This window comes from Oncorhynchus masou, chromosome 15, assembly GCF_036934945.1.
Source record: "Oncorhynchus masou masou isolate Uvic2021 chromosome 15, UVic_Omas_1.1, whole genome shotgun sequence".
In the NCBI taxonomy this organism is placed as follows: Eukaryota; Metazoa; Chordata; class Actinopteri; order Salmoniformes; family Salmonidae; genus Oncorhynchus; species Oncorhynchus masou.
This window is the reverse complement of record NC_088226.1, coordinates 60,597,078-60,621,800: the sequence shown is the minus strand read 5'-3', so window position 1 is coordinate 60,621,800 and position 24,723 is coordinate 60,597,078. Positions and strand designations below refer to the sequence as shown.

General features: G+C 44.2%; 1 protein-coding gene across 2 annotated transcripts; it reads left to right on the top strand.

The window, feature by feature from the left end:
• Positions 1–383: 383 nt before the first annotated feature.
• On the top strand, positions 384–22,670 carry fnbp4 (formin binding protein 4). 2 transcript variants are annotated; one of them, XM_064989880.1, is made up of 17 exons: positions 384–698; positions 1,248–1,328; positions 2,963–3,081; positions 12,481–12,661; positions 12,795–12,945; positions 13,750–13,846; positions 13,969–14,295; positions 14,504–14,699; positions 15,845–15,954; positions 16,080–16,184; positions 16,465–16,598; positions 17,571–17,732; positions 18,048–18,303; positions 18,597–18,713; positions 18,948–19,163; positions 21,609–21,766; positions 22,171–22,670. In XM_064989880.1, exons 1-17 carry the CDS (start codon positions 584–586, stop codon positions 22,262–22,264), a joined length of 2,619 nt encoding a protein of 872 aa, XP_064845952.1. In that variant the 5' UTR covers positions 384–583; the 3' UTR covers positions 22,265–22,670. The 2 variants fall into 2 exon arrangements, with proteins under 2 accessions (XP_064845952.1, XP_064845951.1); XM_064989879.1 differs by lacking the exons at positions 18,597–18,713; positions 18,948–19,163; positions 21,609–21,766; positions 22,171–22,670 and having other exon boundaries at positions 388–698; positions 17,571–17,728; positions 18,048–18,313.
• The last annotated feature ends 2,053 nt before the right edge of the window (positions 22,671–24,723 follow it).

Below are 24,723 nucleotides of genomic sequence, written 5' to 3'. Positions count from 1 at the left end.
TAAAATGGGTTTTAATATCACAGGAGTTTCTTATCTATAATAAAATAAAATAAAAACAGCTGTATGAGACTAGCTCTAGATATGACACACAAGTGGAATATTGTGTTATCTGAGACTGAGTAGTAGGCTACAAGAACAACAAATGTTGCCTAATCAAATCATGTTGAAGATGTTTTAGTTATCACACATTGTTGGCAGTGCACTATTGTAAGAAAAGCTTGTAATTATGATGATGGTGATTTCGGTCTTGAAATATAGCAAACATATGAATGTAATTCATTTAGACTCTACTACTTGAATCGAATCAAATGTTCACAAATTAAATGTATGTAATCTACTACTAACGCCTACAGGACTTCCGTATGTCATCTCCCCTCAATGATGTTCCCTATACACATGTAATATAAATATAAGAAATACACAAAAACAGGTCTTATAAAACAGCATTAGAACTTTTGTACAAATACCCCCCCTTTGACACCGGATGTGTTGTGGATAGTTTCAAAAAAAAAATCAACGGTACAAACAGCAATGCCTTTGGCTCGGTGGGCTAGTGTATAGACGCTGCACCCAGATACCAGCGATGGGAAAGAAGACTCGCACAGGGACAGGAGGACGCAGAACTATACTGCAGCTTTTCCCACCTCGAAGCGGGGCCGTCTGTGGAAGAGAAGACTCTTTAGGTTCAGCATCCGAAGGTAAAAACACGAAGACAATATCATATTTTATGTTTTGGTTTTCGGTCGGTGGATGATTCGATCAAAATCGGGCCCATTTTTCGCTGATCACACATTGTAGAAGCTAGCTAACTGGCCTAGCCGGTGACGTAGCCTAGCTAGGTTGGCTAGTCAGTCGTTCAAAATGTAACGCTATGTTCCGGAAATGAATGCATTGTTTTACTTCTTCACTATATTTAAATAACTAGTTCAGAAGCAATAAAGGCAACACTATAGATTTTGGGGTGTTTCGCGTTTTCTAAAGTGTTAACTAGCTAGGTAGCCTAGCCAGCTGACGTGAATATGTTAGGCTAACATATTGCGCAAATAGCGATTTGTTGTCTCGTGCGGCCTGTTGTCTGATTGTGACCAAACACGTTACACAAACTAGCACGATGACAATTTCTACAATTAGCTATGCCTCACAATGGTAGCTCGACTTGCTCTACAGAGCCCTCTGCTCAATCCAGGCCACATATCTAGCTAGCTAAATAAGCCATTTTAACAATTGCAATTATGCGTGTTTTGCAGACGAGCAGGAGGGTAACGGGGATGAATACAGTTTTCCAAGAGAAGTAACCACAGAAATGAGGATTCCCATTAAGGCCACAGGTAAGATAGTGCCTAAAAAAGTATTCCCATCCCTTAACTTGTTCCACTTTTTGTTACAGCCGGAATATAAAATTGAGATTTTGTCACTGGCTTACACACAATACCCCATAATGTCAAAGGGGAATTGTGTTTTTTCGAAATTTACAAATTCATTAAAAATGAAATGTTTACATTTTGAGTCAAGTATTCAACCCCTTTGTTATGGCAAGCCTAAATAAGTTAAGGGGTAAATGTTTGTTTAACAAGTAATAGCATAAATTGCATGGTATCAATGTGTGCAATAAGTGTTTATGATTTTTGAATGACTATCTCATCTCTGTACCCCACACATACAATTATCTGTAAGTTCCCTCAGTTGAGCCATGAATTTCAACCACAAAGACCATGGAGGTTTTCCAATGCCTCATGAAGATCAACTTTTTGGTAGATGGGTTAAAATAAAAAATCAGACATTGAATATCCTTTTGAGCATGGTGACATTTATTAGTTACACTTTGGTTGGTGTATCTATACACCCAGTCACTACAAAGATACAGGCGGCCTTCCTAACTCAGTTTACCGGAGAGGAAGGAAACCGCTCATGGATTTCACTATAAAGCATAAGGTAACCAACTATAAAATATTTAGTTTAATGGATGTAATAGAACTGAGGGTGGGTCAACATTGTAGTTAATCCATAATACTCACCCAAATGAAAGTGAAAAGGAAGCATGTACAGAATACAAATATTTCAAAGCATGCATCCTGTATGCAATAAGGCACTAAAGTTATACTGCAAAAAATGTTGCAAATAAATAAACTTTATATCCTGAATACGATGTTTGGGTCAAATCCAACACATCACGGAGTACCACTCTTCATATAGAGTTTTTAGGATAAAAAAAATTGGAATAGAACTAAGCACAGGAAAAAATCATAGAGAACCTGGTTGCCTGCTTTCCAATTCACCTTTCATTAGGACAATAGCCTGAAACACAAGAAATCTACACTGCAGTTCCTCACCAAGATGACATTGAATGTTCCTGCTGTACCTAATTACAGTTTTGACTTAATATCTGCTTGAAAATCTGTCAACTTGAAAATGGCTGTCTTGCAAAGATCAACTTGAGAGCTTGAAGAATTTTATAAAGAATAATGGGTGAACTTTATATAATCCAGGTGTGCAAAGCTCTTAGACTTACTCCCAAAATACTCCCAGCTATAATTGCTGCCAAAGGTGATTCTACAAGGTATTGACTCAGGGGCGTGAATACTTACATAGATTAAGGTATTTCATTTTCCCCAAATTTGCCAAAATGTTTACATTTTCACTATCGTGGGTGGGGGGGGGGGTGGTGTGTATTTAATTGAGTTTGAATTTGGGATGTAACGCTATATAGAATAAGTCAAGGGGTATGAATACTTTCTGAATGCACTCTATGCCATATTGGTGTGTGCGTCCTGGCACATCTGCTTGTGTGAATTTGGTTCAAACCCAGGTCTCCTGCCAGACAACTGTCGTCCTGCTGAGCTCAAGCCTATGCATTTGCTGGGGGAGGTAACACAAGACGTCTTCAGGGCTGTTTACTAATCACGCGCACAAGCATAGTTGCCTATGTACATTACCTGACCAGTGATACTGCGTTTCTCCTCAGAGGGTCTGTCCCTCTTGGGGGTCTATGAGGACAGTGATGACGAAGAGGATGCCGACCCACAGCCTCCCTCTGTCAGGACCCAACACCAGTCTGCAGATATACTCGCCAACTTCATGGCCGTGAGTATATCAATACTCTATTTCTGTTAGGGCTGTTCCCGACCCCACATTTGTTTTGGGTCAACAGTAGCCTGTTCTTTCAACCAATTGCGATTGTTTAAAAACAGGCTGTGTCTCTATATGGAGACAAAAAATATGTTTTAATAAATCAACTAAACTCATCAAAAAAATAAATGTCCCTTTTTCAGTACTTTTTCAGGTCTTTCAAGGATAATTTGTAAAAATCCAAATATCTTCATTGTAAAGGGTTTAAACACTGTTTCCCATGCTTGTTCAATGAACCATAAACTAATTAATGAACATTCACCTATGGAATGGTCGTTAAGACACTTAACAGCATACAGACGGTAGGCAACACTTAGGACACTAAAGAGGCCTTTCTACTGTCTTTGAAAAACACCAAAAGAAAGATGCCCAGGGTCCCTGCTCATCTGCGTGAACGTGCCTTGGGCATGCTCCAAGGAGGCATGAGGACTGCAGATGTGACTAGGGCAATAAATTGCCATGTCTGTACTGTGAGATGCCTAAGACAGGGAAACAGGACGGACAATTGATCGTCCTCGCAGTGGCAGACCACATGTACCGATCCTGTGCAGGTGGTGTTACATCTGAACATCAGACCTGCGGGACAGGTACTGGATGGCAACACCAACTGCCCAAATTACACCAGGAACGCACAATCAGTGCTCTGACTGTCCGCAATAGGCTGGGAGTGGTTGGACTGAGGGCTTGTAGGCCTGTTGTAAGGCAGGTCCTCACCAGACATCACCGGCAACAATGTTGCCTATGGGCACAAACCCACCGTCGCTGGACCAGACAGGACTGGCAAAAAGTGCTCTTCACTGACGAGTCGCAGTTTTGTCTCACCTGGGGTGATGGTCGGATTCACATTTATCGTCAAAGGAATGAGCGTTACACCAAGGCCTGTACTCTGGAGCGGGATATATTTGGAGGTAGAGGGTCCGTCATGGTCTGGGGCGGTGTGTCACAGCATCATTGGTCTGAGCTTGTGGTCATTGCAGGCAATCTCAGTGCGTTACAGGGAAGACATCCTCCTCCCTCATGTGGTACCCTTCATGCAGGCTCATGGTACCCTTCCTGCAAGATGGGAATGTCAGTGTTCGGCCATGGCCAGCGTAGAGCCCAGATCTCAATCCCATTGAGCACGCCCCCCCTCCCCCCCAGAAATGTCTGGGAACTGGCATGTGCATTGGTGGAGGAGTAGGGTAAGTTCTCACAGCAAGAACTGACAAATCTGGTGCAGTCCATGAGGAGATGCACTGCAGTACTTAATGCAGCTGGTGGCCACACCAGATACTGACTTACTTTTTATTTTGACCCGCCCCCTTTGTTCATGGACGCATTATTCGATTTCTGTTAATCATATGTCTGTGGAACTTGTTCAGTTTGTCTGTTGATGAATCGTATGTTCATACAAATTTACACATACTCACTCTGTTGAGTTTGCTGAAAATAAATGCTGTTGACAGTGAGAGAAAGTTTCTTTATTTACTGAGTTTATATGCACCAAGCTTGTCTGTTTTTTAAGGGCACTGTTTGACATCATTAATATACACATGACTCGAGGTAGACTGATAAAGATGACCAGAACCTGTTCCTTGCCCTCCTCCTGCTGGCCTTTGCTGATTCTGCCATTACGCTCCTGAAGTTGCCTGTAATATGCTACACCAGGGGTTGGCAAACTTTCTCATGTAGAGTGCCAATTTAGTTTCTACCAATCTGGCTGCCACTTCTGATTTTTTTTATATGCACACTTTTGTTAAGATGTTTTAATTTTTTTTTTGTATTATTGCCATCTAGGTAAAAATAGCCTACATAAAGCCAACACAAACATTGCAGGTAGAAAATATTCTGATTTTAAAATGTATATAATTCCTATGAATAATATTGGAGGTTTGTTCATTTTCGTTCAATCACATTCCTCCCTCTACTCCTCCTGTCTGCATCAAACTTGAAACATTGTATCAACTGGGGCTGGCGACAGCTCATAAACATTGTATCAACTATTCTGGTACCTCAGTTTCCTTCTTCAGTGAGCTCCAGACACTGCTGTATTTGCGCAAGGGATAAAAAGTAATCGGATATACAGTACCAGTCAAACATTTAGACACCTACTATTTTTCTTAATTTACTGTTTTCTACATTTGTAGAATAATACTGAAGACATAAAAACTATGAAGTAACACATGGAATCATGTAGTAACCAAAACGGTGTGTGGTGGCTTATTTCTGCTTTACCAAATGAGGAGAGTTAAACTTCACACACCAGTCAGTTATACTTAAACTACATCTTTTAATAAGAGCTTTGCAATAGCATTTGACTTTCAATGATGAGCCATCTCTAATGAATCATTGAAAGTACCAACAAAAGTACAAAGATATTTTATAGCCAAGACGCACCCCTCTCAACTTACATGATGAACCACAGATCTTAGGAACAGTTGAGAAAGGAGTATAACAGATAATATTCACTATAAATTATCGTTCAGTTTGGTCCTTAAGACGAGGTTCTAATCTTGTTCCTGGTACTTCGTAGCACAGAACCATTACCTCATCCAATGGCATAACTTAATTGGCAACTCTAGATACTCGCATCTCAAGTAAACTCCCTCTTGACCCCTCTCGTGGACAAGCTCACTGAGGGGAGTGAGCCTCTAGGTCATACACTATCCCAGGATAAGTGCAACATCAGAGAGGACATAAAGGGGTTCCAGACACTGCCCTACACCCCCCCCCCCCCCCCAATGCCAAAGGAGGGAGTGACTTGCTCACAGACATTGTGGAGACAAGTAATCGGTTCCCCATTAATCACGCCATCCCTTCACATGGTTTAATAGGTAAAGACACATTCACATATGAAGACAATGTTCCATCCTGTCCTCATCCCTTTCTGATATTCTGCATAGCACCAGAGACATGTAAAAGACAAGCCTGACCTCTCCCCTCTCTGGGCCCCAAGTGACTGAGCCCCAGCTGAGGGAAGAAATGCAACTGCCAAAACTAGAGTCCAAAGAAATGCATTCTAATAAAGAATATCACATAACAATATTGTGTAGATAAGACATCTTAATTACTTATGTTACCCAACTAATTATTATTCATCCACCCCAAGTGTTAAACAAATCAAAATAGATTTGAGATTCTTGAAAGTAGCCACCCTTTGCCTTGACAGCTTTGCACACTCATGTTATTCTCTCAATCAGCTTCATGAGGATGCTATTTCCAACAGTCTTGAAGTAGTTTCCGCATGTGCTGAGCACTTGTTGGCTGCTTTTCCTTCACTCTGCGGTCCAACTCATCTCAATTGAGTTGAGGTCAGGTGATTGTGGAGGCCAGGTCATCTGATGCAGCACTCGTCACTCTCCTTGGTCAAATAGCCATTGTCATGTTGAAAAAACAAATCAAATCTAAAGTGGCTGGAGTTGAGTCAGTGTGTTGGCAGCAGCAACTCAATGTTAGTGGTTGCTGTTTAACAGTCTGATGGCCTTGAGATTGAAAAACAGCTTCTGTCTCTTGGTCCCAGCTTTGATGCACCTGTACTGACCCCGCCTTCTGGATGATAGCGGGGTGAACAGGCAGTGGCTCGGATGGGTATTGTCCTTGATGATCTTTATGGCCTTCCTGTAACATCGGGTGGTGTAGGTGTCCTGGAGGGCAGGTAGTTTGCCCCCGGTGATGCGTTGTGCAGACCTCACTACCCTCTGGAGAGCCTTACGGTTGTGGGCGGAGCAGTTGCCGTACCAGGCGGTGATACAGCCCGCCAGGATGCTCTGGATTGTGCATCTGTAGAAGTTTGAGTGCTTTTGGTGACAAGCCGAATTTCTTCAGCCTACTGAGGTTGAAGAGGCGCTGCTGCGCCTTCTTCACGATGCTGTCTGTGTGAGTGGACCAATTCAGTTTGTCTGTGATGTGTATGCCGAGGAACTTAACTTATTACCCTCTCCACTACTGTTCCATCGATGTGGATAGGGGGTGTTCCCTCTGCTGTTTCCTGAAGTCCACAATCATCTCCTTAGTTTTGTTGACGTTGAGTGTGAGGTTATTGTCCTGACACCACACTCAGAGGGCCCTCACCTCCTCCCTGTAGGCCGTCTAGGATAGGATAAAGTAATCCTTCTCACCCCCCCCCCCCCTTAAATGATTTAGATGCACTATTGTAAAGTGGCTGTTCCACTGGATGTCATAAGGTGAATTCACCAATTTGTAAGTCGCTCTGGATAAGAACGTCTGCCAAATGACTTAAATGTAAATGTCTCGTCGTTGTTGGTAATCAAGCCTACCACTGTTGTGTCGTCCGCAAACTTGATGATTTGAGTTGGAGGCGTGTGTGGCCGCGCAGTCGTGGGTGAACAGGGAGTACAGGAGAGGGCTCAGAACGCACCCTTGTGGGGCCCCAGTGTTGAGGATCAGCGGGGTGGAGATGTTGTTGCCTACCCTCACCACCTGGGGGCGGCCCGTCAGGAAGTCCAGTACCCAGTTGCACAGGGCGGGGTCGAGACCCAGGGTCTCGAGCTTGATGACGAGCTTGGAGGGTACTATGGTGTTAAATGCCGCGCTGTAGTCGATGAACAGCATTCTCACATAGGTATTCCTCTTGTCCAGATGTGTTAGGGCAGTGTGCAGTGTGGTTGAGATTGCATCGTCTGTGGACCTATTTGGGCGGTAAGCAAATTGGAGTGGGTCTAGGGTGTCAGGTAGGGTGGAGGTGATATGGTCCTTGACTAGTCTCTCAAAGCACTTCATGATGACGGAAGTGAGTGATACGGGGAGGTAATCGTTTAGCTCAGTTACCTTCGCTTTCTTGGGAACAGGAACAATGTTGGCCCTCTTGAAGCATGTGGGAACAGCAGACTGGGATAGGGATCGATTGAATATGTCCGTAAACACACCAGCCAGCTGGTCTGCGCATGCTCTGAGGGCGCGGCTGGAGATGCCGTCTGGGCCTGCAGCCATGCGAGGGTTAACACGTTTAAATGTTTTACTCACCTCAGCTGCAGTGAAGGAGAGACCGCATGTTTTCGTTGCAGTCCGTGTCAGTGGCACTGTATTGTCCTCAAAGCGGGCAAAAAAGTTATTTAGTCTGCCTGGGAGCAAGACATCCTGGTCCGTGACTGGGCTGGTTTTCTTCTTGTAGTCCGTGATTGACTGTAGACCCTGCCACATACCTCTTGTGTCTGAGCCGTTGAATTGAGATTCTACTTTGTCTCTGTACTGACGCTTAGCTTGTTTGATAGCCTTGCGGAGGGAATAGCTGCACTGTTTGTATTCGGTCATGTTACCAGTCACCTTGCCCTGATTTAAAAGCAGTGGTTCGCGCTTTCAGTTTCACGCGAATGCTGCCATCAATCCATGGTTTCTGGTTAGGGAATGTTTTAATCGTTGCTATGGGAACGACATCTTCAACGCACGTTCTAATGAACTCGCACACCGAATCAGCGTATTCGTCAATGTTATTGTCTGACGCAATACGAAACATGTCCCAGTCCACGTGATGGAAGCAGTCTTGGAGTGTGGAATCAGCTTGGTCGGACTAGCGTTGGACAGACCTCAGCGTGGGAGCTTCTTGTTTTAGTTTCTGTCTGAATGCAGGGATCAGCAAAATGGAGTCGTGGTCAGCTTTTCCGAAAGTAGGGCGGGGCAGGGCCTTATATGCGTCGCGGAAGTTAGAATAACAATGATCCAAGGTTTTGCCAGCCCTGGTCGCGCAATCGATATGCTGATAGAATTTAGGGAGTCTTGTTTTCAGATTAGCCTTGTTAAAATCCCCAGCTACAATGAATGCAGCCTCAGGATGTATGCATTCCAGTTTGCAAAGAGTCAAATAAAGTTTGTTCAGAGCCATCGATGTGTCTGCTTGGGGGGGAATATATACGGCTGTGATTATAATCGAAGAGAATTCTCTTGGTAGATAATATGGTCTACATTTGATTGTGAGGAATTCTAAATCAGGTGAACAGAAGGACTTGAGTTCCTGTATGTTTTTTGTGACCACACCACGTCTCGTTAGCCATAAGGCATACGCCCCCGCCCCTCTTCTTACCAGAAAGGTGTTTGTTTCTGTCGGCGCGATGCGTGGAGAAACCCGCTGGCTGCACCGCCTCCGATAGCGTCTCTCCAGTGAGCCATGTTTCCGTGAAGCAAAGATCGTTAGTCTCTGATGTCCCTCTGGAATGCTACCCTTGCTCGGATTTCATCAACCTTGTTGTCAGGAGACTGGACATTGGCGAGAAGAATGCTAGGGAGTGGTGCACGATGTGTCTGACCAGAAGTCCTCCTCGTTTCCCTCTTTTACGAAGTCGTTTTTTGGTGTCGCCGGCTGGGATCCATTCCGTTGTCCTGGGTGGAAGGCAGAACACAGGATCCACTTCGCGAAAGTCATATTCTTGGTCGTACTGATGGTGAGTTGACGCTGATCTTATATTCAGTAGTTCTTCTCAACTGTATGTAATGAAACCTAAGATGACCTGGGGTACTAATGTAAGAAATAACATGTAAAAAAACAAAACTGCATAGTTTCCTCGGAACGCGAAGCGAAGCGGCCATCTCTGTCGGCGCCGGAGGGACACTGGTCCCACTAAGCGTAAACCAGATGGGATGGCGTATCACTGCAGAATGCTGTGGTAGCCATGCTGGCTAAGTGTGCCTTGAGTTCTAAATAGATCACCGACAGTGCCACCATCACACCACCTCCATGCTTCACAGTGGGAACCACACATTCGGCAACTCTGCATCTCACAAAGAGACTGCATTTGGAACCTAAAATCTCATTTGGACTCATCAGACCAAATGACACATTTCCACCGGTCTAATGTCCATTGCTTGTGTTTCTTGGCCCAAGCAAGTCTCTTCTTATTGGTGTCCTTTAGTAGTGGTTTCTTAGCAGCAATTTTACCACAAAGACCTGATTTCATGCAGTTTCCTCTGAGCAGTTGATGTTTGTTACTTGGACTCTGAAGCATTTATTTTGGGGCTGGAACTTATCCTCAACAGCGGAGGTAAGTCTGGGTCTTCCTTTCCTGTTGCGGTCGTCATGAGAGCCAGTTTCATCATAGCGTTCATCATAAGTTCTTGACTTTTTCCGTGTTGACTGACCTTCATGTCTTAAAGTATTGATGGACTGTCATTTCTCTTTGCTTATTTGAGCTGTTCTTGATCGCCCTATTTGGTAAAAGACCATCTATATACCCCCCTACCTTGTCACAACACAACTGATGGGCTCAAACGCATTAAGAAGGAAAGAAATTCCACAAATTAGCTTTTAACAAGGCACACCTGTTAATTGAAATGCATTCCAGGTGACTACCTTATGAAGCTGGTTGAGAGAATGCCAAGAGTATGCAAAGCTGTCAAAGCAAAGGGTGGCTACTTTGAAGAATCTCATAAAATATATATTTTGATTCAACACTTGATTTCTACATCATTCCATATGTGTTATTTCATAGTTTTGATGTTGACACTTTATCTACAATGTAGTAAAAATAAAGAAAAACCCTGGAATGAGTAGGTGTTCAAACTTTTGACTAGTACTCTATATCAAAAATATAAACGCAACATGTTAAGTATTGGTTTCATGAGCTGAAATTAAATGTTCTACATGCACAAAGCTTATTTCTCTCAAATTTTGTGCGCACATCTTTTTACATCTCTGTTAATGAGCATATCTCCTTTGCCAAGATAATTAATCCACCTGACAGGTGTGGCATATCAAGAAGTTTATTAAACAGCATGATCATTAAACAGTTGCACCTTGTACTGGGGACAATAAGGCTACTCTAAAATGTGACGTTTTACAACTCAACGCAATGTCACAGGTGTTTTGACGGAGTGTGCAATTGGCATTCTGACTGTAGGAATGTCTACTACAGCTGTTGGCAAATTGTATGTTAATTTCTCTTAGCCAGGAGTATACCACCCTGCATCCCAATGCTGGCTTGCTTCTGAAGCTAGGCAGGGTTGGTCCTGGTCTGTCTGTAGATGGGAGACCAGATGCTGCTGGACATGGTGTTGGAGGGCCAGTAGGAGGTTCTCTTTCCTCTGGTCTAAAATAGTATCCCAAAGCCCCCAGGGTGGTGATTGGGGACATTGGTGCTGTCTTTTGGATGGGAAAAATACCATAACCACGCCAGCCCGGGACATCCGCATCCGGCTTCTTCGCCTGCGGGATCGTCTGCGACCCAGACAGCTGATGAAACTGAGGAGTATTTCTGTCTGTAATAAAGCCCTTTGTTCAGGGAAAAACTAATTTATCATTGCCTAGCTCCCTAGTGGGTGGACCTGGCTCCTGAGTGGGTGGGCCCATGTCCACCCATGCCCAGTGATGTGAAATCCATAGATCAGGGCCTAATAAATTTATTTAAATTGATTGATTTCCCTATGAACTGCAACTCAGTGAAATTGTTGTATGTTGCATTTTATATTTTTGTTCAGTAATAATTACTTTTCCACCTGATCAGAGCATGATATTTTTCCATTTCACACCGAGGTTCAGTGGCTATCGAAAGGGAGAGCGCTGGAAAGACTATTGTTCTCAATGGATGTAAAAGAACTTAGTTTACTTGCTGTTTTGAGGTGAAGAGATTACTTTGAGAAGCTCCACGGGTCATCAGTGGTTGTGAGTTAAGGCAATCAGAAATACTATCAGACATCCCCAAATGGGCAAATGTATACATTTGTGCGCAGGCCGTGCAGCCTAGGCCTACGGTTCTTTACTCAACATTGACAGGAGTGCTCCAAACAATACAATAACTACATTGACCATTTAAATTAAACTGAAACTTGTTTCTCACACGTGAGCTCTGCAAACAACTTGTCCACTCCGACAATGAGAATGGTAAAGGACGATAATGTATTAAATTGAGTAACATAATTTCTAATCTGTTTACACTCATTTATGGGAATTAACTGTAAATGTACTACTGGTGATATTGGTAACAGTGAATGATACAATTCACACAATGAAGTTATGAAACAATTTAATGCGCATGAGTTGACTCAACATGCCTTAGGTATAATTTTAAAATGATATCTTCACACATACGGTAGGCCTAAGGAATATTCTCTCAAACGGTGTCTGGTCCAAGGCAGTAGCCATTTATGGAAAACAATGCAATTTCACTTTTTGTCCTTTTTTATCAACTTGCTTGGCATGCCAAGGCAAATTCCCTCGCGGCACACGCGTGCCTTACGTTGCTGATGCCTGTCTAGAGTGATGTGCCATCCCCGCAGCCTTCGCAATGGATTAGTCTACTGATTCAGGTGCGAATCAGACGCTATACAAGTGATCGCCACTTGTTGGCCTTTATTTCCCTGATTTGTTAATGTCATTAGGCAAGTGTTATCCTTTTAATAAACCCATTTAACTGTGCCCCCCCCCAATAGGAAATTGATGCAATCACTACACAGCCGGGCTCAGAGGAGCCCACAGGGGATCCGTCGGCCCCAGCCCCCACCCCACCACGTCCAGAACCCAAAGCCCAGGAACATGCCTCTGAGATGGGGACAGAGCCTGAGAGTACTGGGGCGGACTTCCAGTACGATACCCATACTTCACTCGCTGGAGGTGACCGGTTTTATTGTATTCCATACATTTGTGTAGAACTTACCTGAGAAGTTCAGTTGGCCGTTGTTTGACATGTCAAGTGTGCAGTTCTGCTGATCTAGAGTTCCTTCCTTATTTGTTTCCTGTCCACCAGTGGGAGGATTGGAGATGGGGGACTGGCAGGAGGTGTGGGATGACAACACAGGTTGTTACTACTACTGGAACACTCAGACCAACGAAGTGGCCTGGCAGCTGCCTTATTACCTGGCCCACCAAGTACAGGGCCTGCAGCAGTACACAGACAGGTGAGATGTTAATTACTACCTGGTAGAGGTTGACCGATTTTATGATTTTTCAACGCCGATACGATTTATTGGAGGACCAAAAAAGCCGATACCGATTAATCCGCCTATTTATTATTTTTGCAATAAATGACATTTAGAACAATACTGAATGAACAAGGAACACTTAACTTAATATAATACATAAATAACATATATTTAGTCTCAAATAAATAATGAAAAATGTTCAATTTGGTTTAAATAATGCAAAAACACAACGTTGGAGGAGAAAGTTAAAGTGCAATATGTGCCGTGTAAAGAAAAGAAAAAAGCTAACGTTTAAGTTCCTTGCTCAGAACATGAGAACATATGAAAGCTGGTGGTTCCTTTTAACATCTTCAATATTCCCAGTTAAGAAGTTTTAGGTTGTAGGTATTCTAGGACTGCCCTATCAAATCATATACTTAATTATAATATAATAAACACACAGAAATATGAGCACTCGCGTAACAGGTGGTCAGCCTGCTACGTAGTCTCCTCGTGGGTTGCACTGTTATCGGCCATAATCGGCGTCCAAAAAGGCAGATTTATCGATTTGTTATGAAACTTGAAATCGGCCATGCCAAATTTTTTTTATTTAATTTGTCGACCTCTAACTAGCCGACCTAGGTGCAGAGCCTGCAGCAGTACACAGACAGGTGGGGTGTTAGTGGATGGTACAACATAATATCGAATGTTAGTCATACAAGTGGATTTGTATGCTACAGCATGACTCTGAAATGTGTTTTGTTCTTAGTTTTTATCTGTTTTCTGTTTCATCCCCTGTAGCTCAACAGTCAATGGCAATGGAGCTACACAGAGTGCAAGTTGCTATGCTGAACAACACTCCACTGCTGTTAGTTCCCTAACATCCAAGACAAAAAAGGTGAGTTATTTGACTACTTTTGTGCTCAGTGATTCAGTGTGAATCCCCAAAAAGTACTTGACTGCCTATTTGTTGGCAAAAGTGTGTCTGTGTATGTCTTACTTTGAGTGTCTCTTTGACAGGAAGTGATGGAGAGTGTGGTGGCCCTTACCAGTGAGGAAGAGGAGCGTCATGGTGTGGCCGCCTCCCTCCTCGGTCCCCTCATCCCTGCCGAGGTGAAAGAAGCGGAGGAGAAGTGGAGGAAAAGGCTGGTGGGGGGGCTGGAGGAGAGGGAGAACAGCTTGGAGGAAAGCCTCCCAGGGTCCCCTGCTCCTCCACTGAATGAGCCAGACACCCCCACACACCCGCTGAGGGACCAATGCAGCAGGAACCAGTCTGAGGAGGACTCTGATGCAGAGGAGACAGAAGAGGACACCATGGAGCTGGAGCTGGCTCTGGACAGGAAAAAGGTCAGCTTATATTTTATTCATCCTTTATTTAACCAGGGATGTTGCATGTACATCTCTTTCAAGGGAGTTTATATACTGTAACTCTTTTGAAAAGGTCACAAATGTTGACAATTCAACACGTGCAGAACTAGTGTGTACAGTAGGGAGTTATCCTTTACAATGAATCCAATATGAGTATTTTTCCTCTTTTTGTCCCTCTGCCCCCTAGGCTGAGCTGCGGGCGTTGGAAGAGGGCGATTGCAGTGTGGGGGGCTCCAGCCCCTGTTCTGAGGCCAGTCAGGAGGCTGCCGCCGGGCCTCGTAGCCTGCTTCCGAAAAAGGCCATGTGGAAGACGGCCTTCCTCAGAGCAGCCAGCCCCGATTCAAACAGCAGGGATTCAGATACACGGGAAGACCCAGACACAGGTGAGTGTCTGGAGAACCGTTATGATGCGATCCAGTCCAGATACACAAACTCTGCGCAGATTACATTATTATATTGTTCTGATGTGGTTCATCCTGGGATGTAAACTCTTCTCTAGGTCCAAAAAGGTAACTGAAAATTGTTGTATGTTGCAAGGAACCACTTCACAAAATAACATTATTACTGGTATTGACAATGGAAGGCTGCTGATCTGATGTCATGTATTACATCTCCTGCCTTTGTGGCCTTGAGCAAGGCACTTAACCCCCCAACAAAGTAAAATACTGTACTGATGGACTACTATTTAAAACACATGTGGTCCGTCAACCCTCCATCTGGAGAGCTCCTGGGTGTGCAGGCTTTTCATCCAACCCTGCTCAAACACCAGCACTGATGACACCAAAACTGATTTATTTTTACTCTTTTTACAATGTGGTATGTTCAAGTGAGACTGGCTCAAAAGCCTGACACATTACAATTACATCCAACTACTTACAGTATGTCTTCATAAAATAATTAAATTGTTCAGTGAACCTGGAATAAAATGGCTAAGATTGGTGAGGTAGTTAATTCAGTAATTCATTGTTCAGAGGAGTTCTTGACAGCATAGGAGTTACTCTCTCAGAATTACATGGCCAATAGAGTGTTTTACAACTGGAGTATGCAGCATTGGTTGTATTGCTGAACCAAAATGGGCTAAACTGGGCAAATAACTCACTAGCAATTATCAACAAATGTGCAAACACAGCTCACTTTGATCTCAAAAGAAGGACTCATGCCTGTCAATACAGGCCTACAATTATTATAGTCCAACACGCTCTGCAGAGATTGGTTGGGTAGAGAGCAAAACATTGCATCCGAAGGACACTTTGATCTAAATCCATTGTTGATCGGAGTAGCCTAATTGTTTTTGATATTATGACTTTTGTATGATCTTTTTTACTTGTCCATTCAGGCAACGTATCTGCAATCTGGTTATTTCTAAAAAAATAGGTGTTATAAATATATATTTTGACTTGCCCCTTGCAAGCGGACAGCGTTAATGTTGAGTCCTGAGGCCTTAAGATCTGATATGCTGCCCAGACCAACTCTGTCATACACATGTAGGGTTAGCCTTAATACAAGTCCTCTTATGCATGTTTTGCAGCACATTCCAAAGTCCCAGAGAAGGCCGGGGAAGAGGAGGACCAGGAAACTGGGGACAAAATGGTTCCTAATGTGCCACCAAAGGAGGAAGTCGAAACTCCAGAGCTCAAGGTACTGAAACTTTTTATCAACTCTCGCACCAATTTAACTCTTCGTAGTAGGGCCTTGGCATAAGAACTGTGTGCCTAGTCATGAGTGATTTTTAAAATAACTAATCAAGTGTTTTGAATGTTCAGTTTCAGATCGGTGAACTTGCCAACAACTTAACCAGCAAGATGGAGTTTTTGGGGATCAACAAGAAAACTATCTCCAACTTTCAGCTTCTTCTGTTACAGACTGAGGTAGGAGGACCATAGTCTGTCATAGTTTTCCTTCAATGACAGCCTATATCTTCAGGTCCAGATTATATTTTCTTGGCCTTAAAACTGCATTTGTTGGCTAGCTGCATGACTCAATGATGGGAACTTTCACAGACCTCTACTGAATGACTGATTGCAAGTTATTGTTCTGATGGGAGATGTTTTTTTTATTAATTTGATCACCATCCTCATTTTAGAAAACAAGGTGTATGCCTAACAGTCATTGTCTCCCCCCCCTCTCTTTTCCCTTCCTTTCTGTCAGACGCGGATCGCTGACTGGCGGGAGGGGGCTCTGAACGGGATCTATCTCCGCCGCAGGCTGCAGGAAGCCGCCGAGCACATAAAACATTACGAACTTAACGCCGCCCCTAAAGGCTGGTCGTGCCACTGGGACAGGTACGCGCTCCTTACCTTTTAACATCTTTAATCATCCCCCCCCCCCACCCCCTGTGACAACGACCTCCTCAGAGCTGGGGTCGCCACCTTTTTAACCTGATATGGGGGAGATCCTAACCAATCTGTGGATTACATGAAATGGAGACACTCAAGGTTTCTGTGATGCTGGCACTCTGCTCTGCCAGTTGTGATAAGGGAGCAGCCTGATCCCCCAACACTACCACCAGAGATAGGACAACCTGTCCTGTCCAACCATAGCCCAGGCTCTGGATCTTGTATTTTGGGGGGGATCTCTGTAGACTGCTTTTGGGGTCCACTTAGTGGAACAGGGGTACGGTAGCTAGGAAGGTGGTTGTGCGCGAGAGCTTTGCACTTTACAGGACTACAGCCACAGAATGCATTGCTGGGCGACAGAGTGACCCCCCCGGAAACGAGGAGTGTCACAAACCGTTTCAGTTAAAGCGAAGACGGAGCGTTGACGAGGACCCAGCAGGTCAGACCAACTCTATTTCATATGTTTCCTGTTTTTATTCCTTGATTGACTGAAAATTGATAAATATTTCTGATGTAAAAAAAAAAACATGTATAAAGTGTTTAGTTTCTTTGCATTTGGTTGTTGATGATGAAGATGCCTATATCTCTGGCATATATGTTTGGGGGGCAAAAGGTTGTTTGTGTATGTTGTCATGACAAACATTATGTGAACATCTGAACCCTGCTTTGATCGACTTTACAGGACCCAAGCTGTTTGTTTTGGTTTGTTAATTTGGTTTTGAGAGCGTTAAGGTGGGTTCCCCATCAATCCAATCCGGCCCTTCTCCTGGATGGCTAACCTGGCTGTCCAGCCCAACATTCCCCCTCTGTGGCAGTCCCATCTCCCCCTCCCCCCTCCCCCCCCAGTATACTGCGACTCAGCCAGTTATGAGGCCAGCTGTTGAGACTGTCTTGTATCTCTGTTCTCCCTCCTTCTAGAGAGCAGAGGAGGTATTTCTATACCAATGACCGCACCAGTGCCTCCCAGTGGGACTTCCCAGCAGAGGAAGACGTGGAAGAAGTAGAAAATACCAAGACATCCATACATGGGGACCCCAAACCCCCGCCCGTACCCACTGGTGGGCTCGCAGTCGCAGGTCAGTCCCCAAGACCCTTCACTGTCCTCTTAACGGCCCATAACAGCCACTGTATCTACAGGTCCAGATGAATCTCTTGGCCTTGAACCTCACTAGTTGGCTAGTTGCATGACTCTCGATGAACTTTCACAGACCTGTACTGAATGACTGTGATTGCAAAAAAAATCTGAAGGGAGATGGACAGCTTAGCACATTTGGCTTTCAGCAGCTAACTAGCAAGACTTGAGCTATGGAACCTGCCACTGTCATATATTACTAACTTGTCAATATTTGGTACACAACTAACCCCAGCTTTTATACATTTTCTATCATATTGCAGGAGCTTCAGTCTTCATACCCATTGTCCCCCTCAGCCTGGCCTTCCCTCCTATTGGTCTGTGCCTCAGCCCCCACTTCCCCCTGACCAGCCCCCTCCCCCTGCCGACTCCCCCCCGCCTCCCCCTCCACCCCCAGAGTCACCTCCCCCTCTCCCCCCTCCTCCCCTGGAGGATGATGGAGAGATAGAGGAGGTAGAGATGGAGGATGATGACAGTGAGCCTCCAGCACCTGGAACAGAGCCTCCACTCCCCCCGGGTGTTGTTGGTGTGAAGGTATGTAACCGTTCTACTAATCCAGACCTCAAATGTCATCTAGTAGTCTTGTGACTAGACTAAGAACACTTTTTAGATGACAGCCTAGTCCAGCAGTTGCCAAGTGCCAGTCAGTGGGCCTGCTGATTTTTGTTAACTTAACTCCTAAATGATAACTTTCACAGACCGGTACTGAATGAATGTGATTGCAACCCCCAAAAAATCTGATCAGAGATGTACATTAGCATAAGATGGGCTTTTACTGTAAGCTAATCTGTTTCAGTATTTTCTGTCCTCAGGTTGTGGAGTCTACAGCCTCGCTGGGTAAGAGTCAGAAACGCAAGGCTTCAGGGTCAGGTCAGCTGACCAAGGCTGTAACCATTGGCAGCAGCGCCATCCTCTACACACAGACCATCGCCACAGCAGGTAAAAAGCAATGACGTCGTCAGCCTGCTGGTTTTCATGTTAACATTACTCTTGAAGTAGCAGGACTCAATGATGAGAACTTTGACAGACCTGTACTGAATTACTGTGATTGAAGTATATTTCTGATGGGAGATGTAAGGTCACTAGTGTCTCACAGTATAGGTGTGTGGTGTTTAGAGATCACATGGTTTGCAATTAAACTGTGTAGGGCTTGTATCAAATAGTTGACTTTTGTGTTCTGTCCTGTGATGTCAGGACCTGCCTACTGGGGTGAGTCTGCGGTAGCTACACCGCCCCTGCCTTCTGAAACCGTGGCCCCACCTCTCCCACCTCCCCCTACCCGCCCCCCGCTACCCCCCGCTCAGGCCCCCTCTGCCCTGGACCCCACAGGGTTTAAAACATTGCTAACGGACAAGACCAAGAAACTAAAGAAGGATAAGGTGGGTGTCTTTGATTTTCATATCCAATTAGTAATGTGACAAAAATTGCTTGACATTTGAACCATTTTAAAAAGAATCGTCATGATGCGAATTCACAATCCAGATATGGTTCTGCGTCTAACCGCTAGGGGACAATGCCCACCTACTTCTACAATTTCCTGTTTTCATACATTTTTACAATGTAGGCAATTTTGATTTTATGGCTGTGGTAACTTGTGGAAACCCTACCTTATGGCGCTCACCTAACTGCTGTCCTTCACCCACTCAGCAACGATGGTATTAATGCCATTTTAGATTCTCCTGTGCCTCTCCATTTTTTTTTAGTACGTACTTCATGTTCCACTTCAATAACAGCATGTTAATGGATGGCCAACAATCTGTCAACGCCATGTATGGTCTTTGAGAGCTTGACTGTTCTCTGCAAGCTCTCAATCAGTTAATTTGTATTTTTATGATGCTCAGGATCTATTAATTGTAGTTGTGATAACTTCACTGTGACGTTGTACAAAAAGGGGGTGGTTTCAGTTAGGATTTTTATTTTAGACGTTATTGATCCCAAATTAGTTTAAACGTCACACCCCTATATACAATAAAGCACAACCGCGAGCTGCCCAGTAACGTGAGCTACCAGACGAGCTAAATGCCTTTTTGTGCTCGCTTCGAGGCAAGCAACACTGAAGCGTGCATGAGAGTACTAGCTGTTTCGGACGACTGTGTGATCACGCTCTCCGTAGCCTATGTGAGCAAGACTTTTTTTTTTAAGCAGGTCGACATTCACAAGGCCGCAGGGCCAGATGGATTACTAGGACGTGTGCTCGGAGCATGCGCGGACCAAATGGCAAGTGTCTTCACTGACATTTTCAACCTCTCCCTGTCTGCGTCTGTAATACCTACATGTTTCAAGCAGAACACCATAGTCCCTGTGCCCAAGAAAGTGACAGTAACCTGCCTAAATGACAACTGCCCTGTAGCACTCATGTCGGTAGCCATGAAGTGCTTAGAAAGGCTGGTCATGGTTCACATCAACATAATCATCCCGGAAACCCTAGACTCACTCCAATTCGCATACCGCCCCAACCGATCCACAGATGATTCAATCTCCATCGCACTCCACACTGCCATTTCCCACTTGGACAAAAGTGCCCTTCATTGACTACAGCTCAGCATTCAAAGCCGTAGTGCCCACAAAGCTCATCACTATGCGAAGGACAATACACCTCCCTCTGCAACTGGGTCCTGGACTCCCTGATGGGCCACCCCCAGGTGGTTAGGGCAGGCAACAACACATCTGCCACGCTGATCCTCAACACAGGGGCCCCTCCTGTACTCCCTGTCCACCCACATGCGTGGCCAAGCAGGACTCCACACCTTCATTACGTTTGCTGACGACAACGGTGGTAGGCCTGATCACCAAGCATGATGAAACAGCCTATGGAGGATGTCAGAGACCTGGCAGTGTGGTGCCAGGACCACAACCTCTCCAATGTGAGCAAGACAAAGGAGATGATTGTGTACTACAGGAAAAGGAGGGCAGAACACACTCCCATTCACATCGATAGGGCTCTAGTGGCGCAGGTTGAGAGCTTTCAAGTTCCCTGGTGTCCACCAACAAACTATCATGGTCCAAACACACCAAGAAAGTTGTGACGAGGGCACAACAATGCCTTTTCCCCCTAAGGAGACTGAAAAGATTTGGCATGGGTCCCCAGATCACCAAAAAGTTCTACAGCTGCACCATCGAGAGCATCCTGAATGGTGACACCACCACTTGGTTTGGCAACTGCTCAGCATCCGACCGTAGTGCGCTACAGAGGGTAGTGCGTACGGCCCAGTACATTACTGGGGCCAAGCTTCTTGCCATCCAGGACCTATATACTTGGCGGGTCAGAGGAAGGCCCCAAAAATTGTCAAACTCCAGTCACCCAAGTCGGACTGTTCTCTCTGCTATTGCACGGCAAGCATAACCGGAGCGCCAAGTCTAGGTCCAAAAGGCTCCTTAACAGTTTCTAAACCCCCCCCTCTCTTTGTTTTTACACTGCTGCTACTCGCTGTTTATTATCTATGCATAGTCAATTTACCCCTACCTACATGTACAAATTACCTCGACTAACACGTACCCCACACATTGACTTGGTACTGGTACCCCCTGTCTCATTTTATTTTTTTACTTAAGAAAATATTTACTAAATAAACTAAACTGCATTGTTGGGTAAGGGCTTGTAAGTAAGAATTTCACTGTACAGTCTACACAGGTTGTATTTGGCGCATGTGACTAACCTTTCATCTGTTCTATGCATTGAGGAGAAAGGATTGTAAAAGATCAGTTTAATTTGATGTATAAAAAATATATATATTGAAGCGTCTCCTAGTAGAATCAAATCAATGATGGCATTAAATGACAATCCCCCCCACTCTCTCCGTTATTCCCCTGGTTGCTGTGTCCAGTCGAAGAAGAGCAAGACGAAGATGCCGTCCCTGGTGAAGAAGTGGCAGAGCATCCAGAAAGAGCTGGACGAGGAGGAGCAGGCTAGTTCTAGCGACGAGGACAGGGACCAGCTCAACAAGAGGAGCATTGAGGAGTGGAAACAGCAGCAGTTACTCACGTAAGAGCCCCCCCCCAATTTTTTTTTTATAAGTTGTACATTTCTTGGGCCTTATTAAGAATCGCACAGTAGGCGTGTCCATGTATCTTATTCATAATGATCTAAAAGGCTGATCCTACATCAGCACTCCTACTCTGAGACACTTGATGCATACAGCCTCTGATTTAAAAAAAATTCAAGTCTGTTTGATCTAGTCCAGCAGTGGTTACTGTTCCTTAGTGTACCTGCTGTTTTTCTTGGCATGCCTCTCAATGATGAGGACTTTCACAGACCTGAGCTGAATTACTGTGATTGCACACCATGATTGTGTTGGGAGACATGCATTAGGTTTTTATATTTTAACTTGTAATGCACACGTTTTTGTTGAAAGGTAGGTAGAAATAGATTTATCTGTTGGATTGCAGGGGCAAAGCTGGAAAGAATGCCAACTTTGAGGCTTTACCTGATGACTGGCGAGAGAGGATGTTGAAGAAGAGGAAGATGATGAAGAGCACGTAACACACACTCCCCTCCCCGCCTACACACACACACTCCTCCTTAACCTGACTCCAAATGTTGGATAAGAATGAGAGGACTGACTGTGCACTTGACTCACTGTCATTTTGAAACAGGTTTTGAATAGCCCCTCATATCTTTGTCTGTGAAAATATTGGATGGGCTTGAATGTTTTTTTACATTTTCTTGGCTGTAAAACCCACTAGTGTTTTTAATATGGTAAACTGGACTCTCCTACCAAACATCCCCCTCTACCTGTTTTAAAGAAGCATAAATGCCGTTTTCTGTGAAACGTACGGCACTAAGAATGCTGGAGTTTCTAAATCTTTGTTTGTAATGGAGATCAACTCTTTGTTTTGACCTCCCCATGTTCCTCTTGCCCATTTTAATAAACTATGATTTAATAACATCTTCCTAATAACTACTGTTTCTCTGAATGAACCACTGTTCCATTTTATTAGAGGGCGGATGGAAATGCGCGCTTGTCTTTTCTAATGCTTCAAGTATAGTAATTAACAGTACTTTTAGTTTATTCATGGTATATCCTGAACATACCCTTTCATCAGTTTTTTTTTATCTGACTTCAGATGGGAGATTTAAGTGATGTATAAATGTGAATTATCACATGGCCCTATAGTGGAACCTCTAAATTGCAGCAATTCTCTGCAGTTTTTCAATTTAAGCCAGTAGATGAGTATGCAACCAGTACCCATCCCACTCTCTTGTCAAGAGCTAACAAATTCATGATGACACTAATAATAATGTACCAATTTATTATATATCCTAATTGCAAAAATATATTTCATAATTCAGAGGTCTTGTGCTGAAAACCATCAAGACCAGTTTGGTGGCAAGGAGACTGTCTAGGAGACTGTCTTTTTTTTGGGGGGGGGGGTCAGTTTTTCAGCTGTGTGAATTGCATAGGCCTATGTCCTAGTAAAACACTGGCAAAAAATTTGTTTTCAAGTTATTAAACTTTTTGGGGGAAACTTTAATTGTCAGCTCATTATTAATTTGACAGTGCCATCATGGATGTCTTCATTGACTGTTCACCTTTTGTGGGGGACTGAATTATGAGTAACCACAGGGTCAGTTGGGGGTGATGGATCATGGCTAGAAGGGATGCAGCAAATGTCAGTGACATCAATTGGTTCATGTTTGAGTCTCGCCTGAGAATCTTTGCTAACCCTAAACCTGATTCTCCTAACCTGCGTGAGTTCTAACCTCTTCTGACATTGGGCTTGTTTGACACAGCTGACTGAATGCAGGAGACTGCTGACTGACTGATCAACACATCTCCTTGCATCATAACACTGAACAAAAATCTAAACGCAGCGTGTAATGTTAGTCCCATGTTTTAATGAGCTGAAATAATGTCCCATGTGCACAAAATGCTTATTTAGCGAGCATTTCTCAGTTGCAAAGGAATGTCCACCAAAGCTATTGCCAGATAATTCATTGTTAATTTCTCTACTACAAGCTGCCTCCAATGTCGTTTTTAGAGAATTTGGCTGTATGGCCAACTGGCCTCAACTGCAGAGTACATGTATGGCGTCATTGTGGGCGAGCAGTTTGCTGATGTCAATATTGTAAACAGTGCCCCAAGGTGGGGGTATGGGCAGGCATAAGCTTTGGACAACAAACACATGCATTTTATTGGTGGCAATTTGAATGCAGAGATACCGTGACAAGTTCCTGAGGCCCATTTGTTATGCCATTTATCTGCCGACATGTTTCAGCAACGACGGCGACGTGTTTCTGCACAAGATTGCAGTGGAGGAGTTGCCTGATTAAGGTTGTATTGCACAAAGTGAGTTAATTCCTGGCCACAAGAAGCAAGAGACCCTCCAGCGGCAGAGGGAATGAGAACCCAAGCCCTACTAATTGTCTACAGGAGGGGGTAGTGGGCAAACTGGCCTGGAAGATGCTCCCATGAAACTCTAAAATGGCGCCGGAGCAGAAGGCAGATGTTTTACGTGCACATAACCAATAGTTTTTTTTGTTCATTTATCTGGGTTTAACTTATTTATTTTTTTTACTATTTTTGTACATAATGTTGCCGCTACCATCTCTTATGACCGAAAATAGCTTCAAGACATCAGGACTGCGATTACTCAGTACTGATGAAAAAGCAGAAATCCTTTTTCTTTCATGACTCTGACGAGGCGGAGGATATACGGCTCCTTTGGGAACAGGCCCAGACCCCAGTGATCTTGTTGAAGAGGTGGAGAAAGAGAGGCCCGAGGGCGGGCTGCCTTCTGAGGAGTAGGAGGCGACCGAATAAACCCCCACTCTCCTCAATTCTGCTCACAAACATGCAATCTTTGGGCAATGAAGTGGACGAGTTATTGAGAAGATTAAACTACTAACGGGACATTAAAATCTATGCTTCACAGAGTCGTGGCTGAACGACGACAATATCAACATACAGCTGGCTGGTTATACGATGTACCGGCAGGATA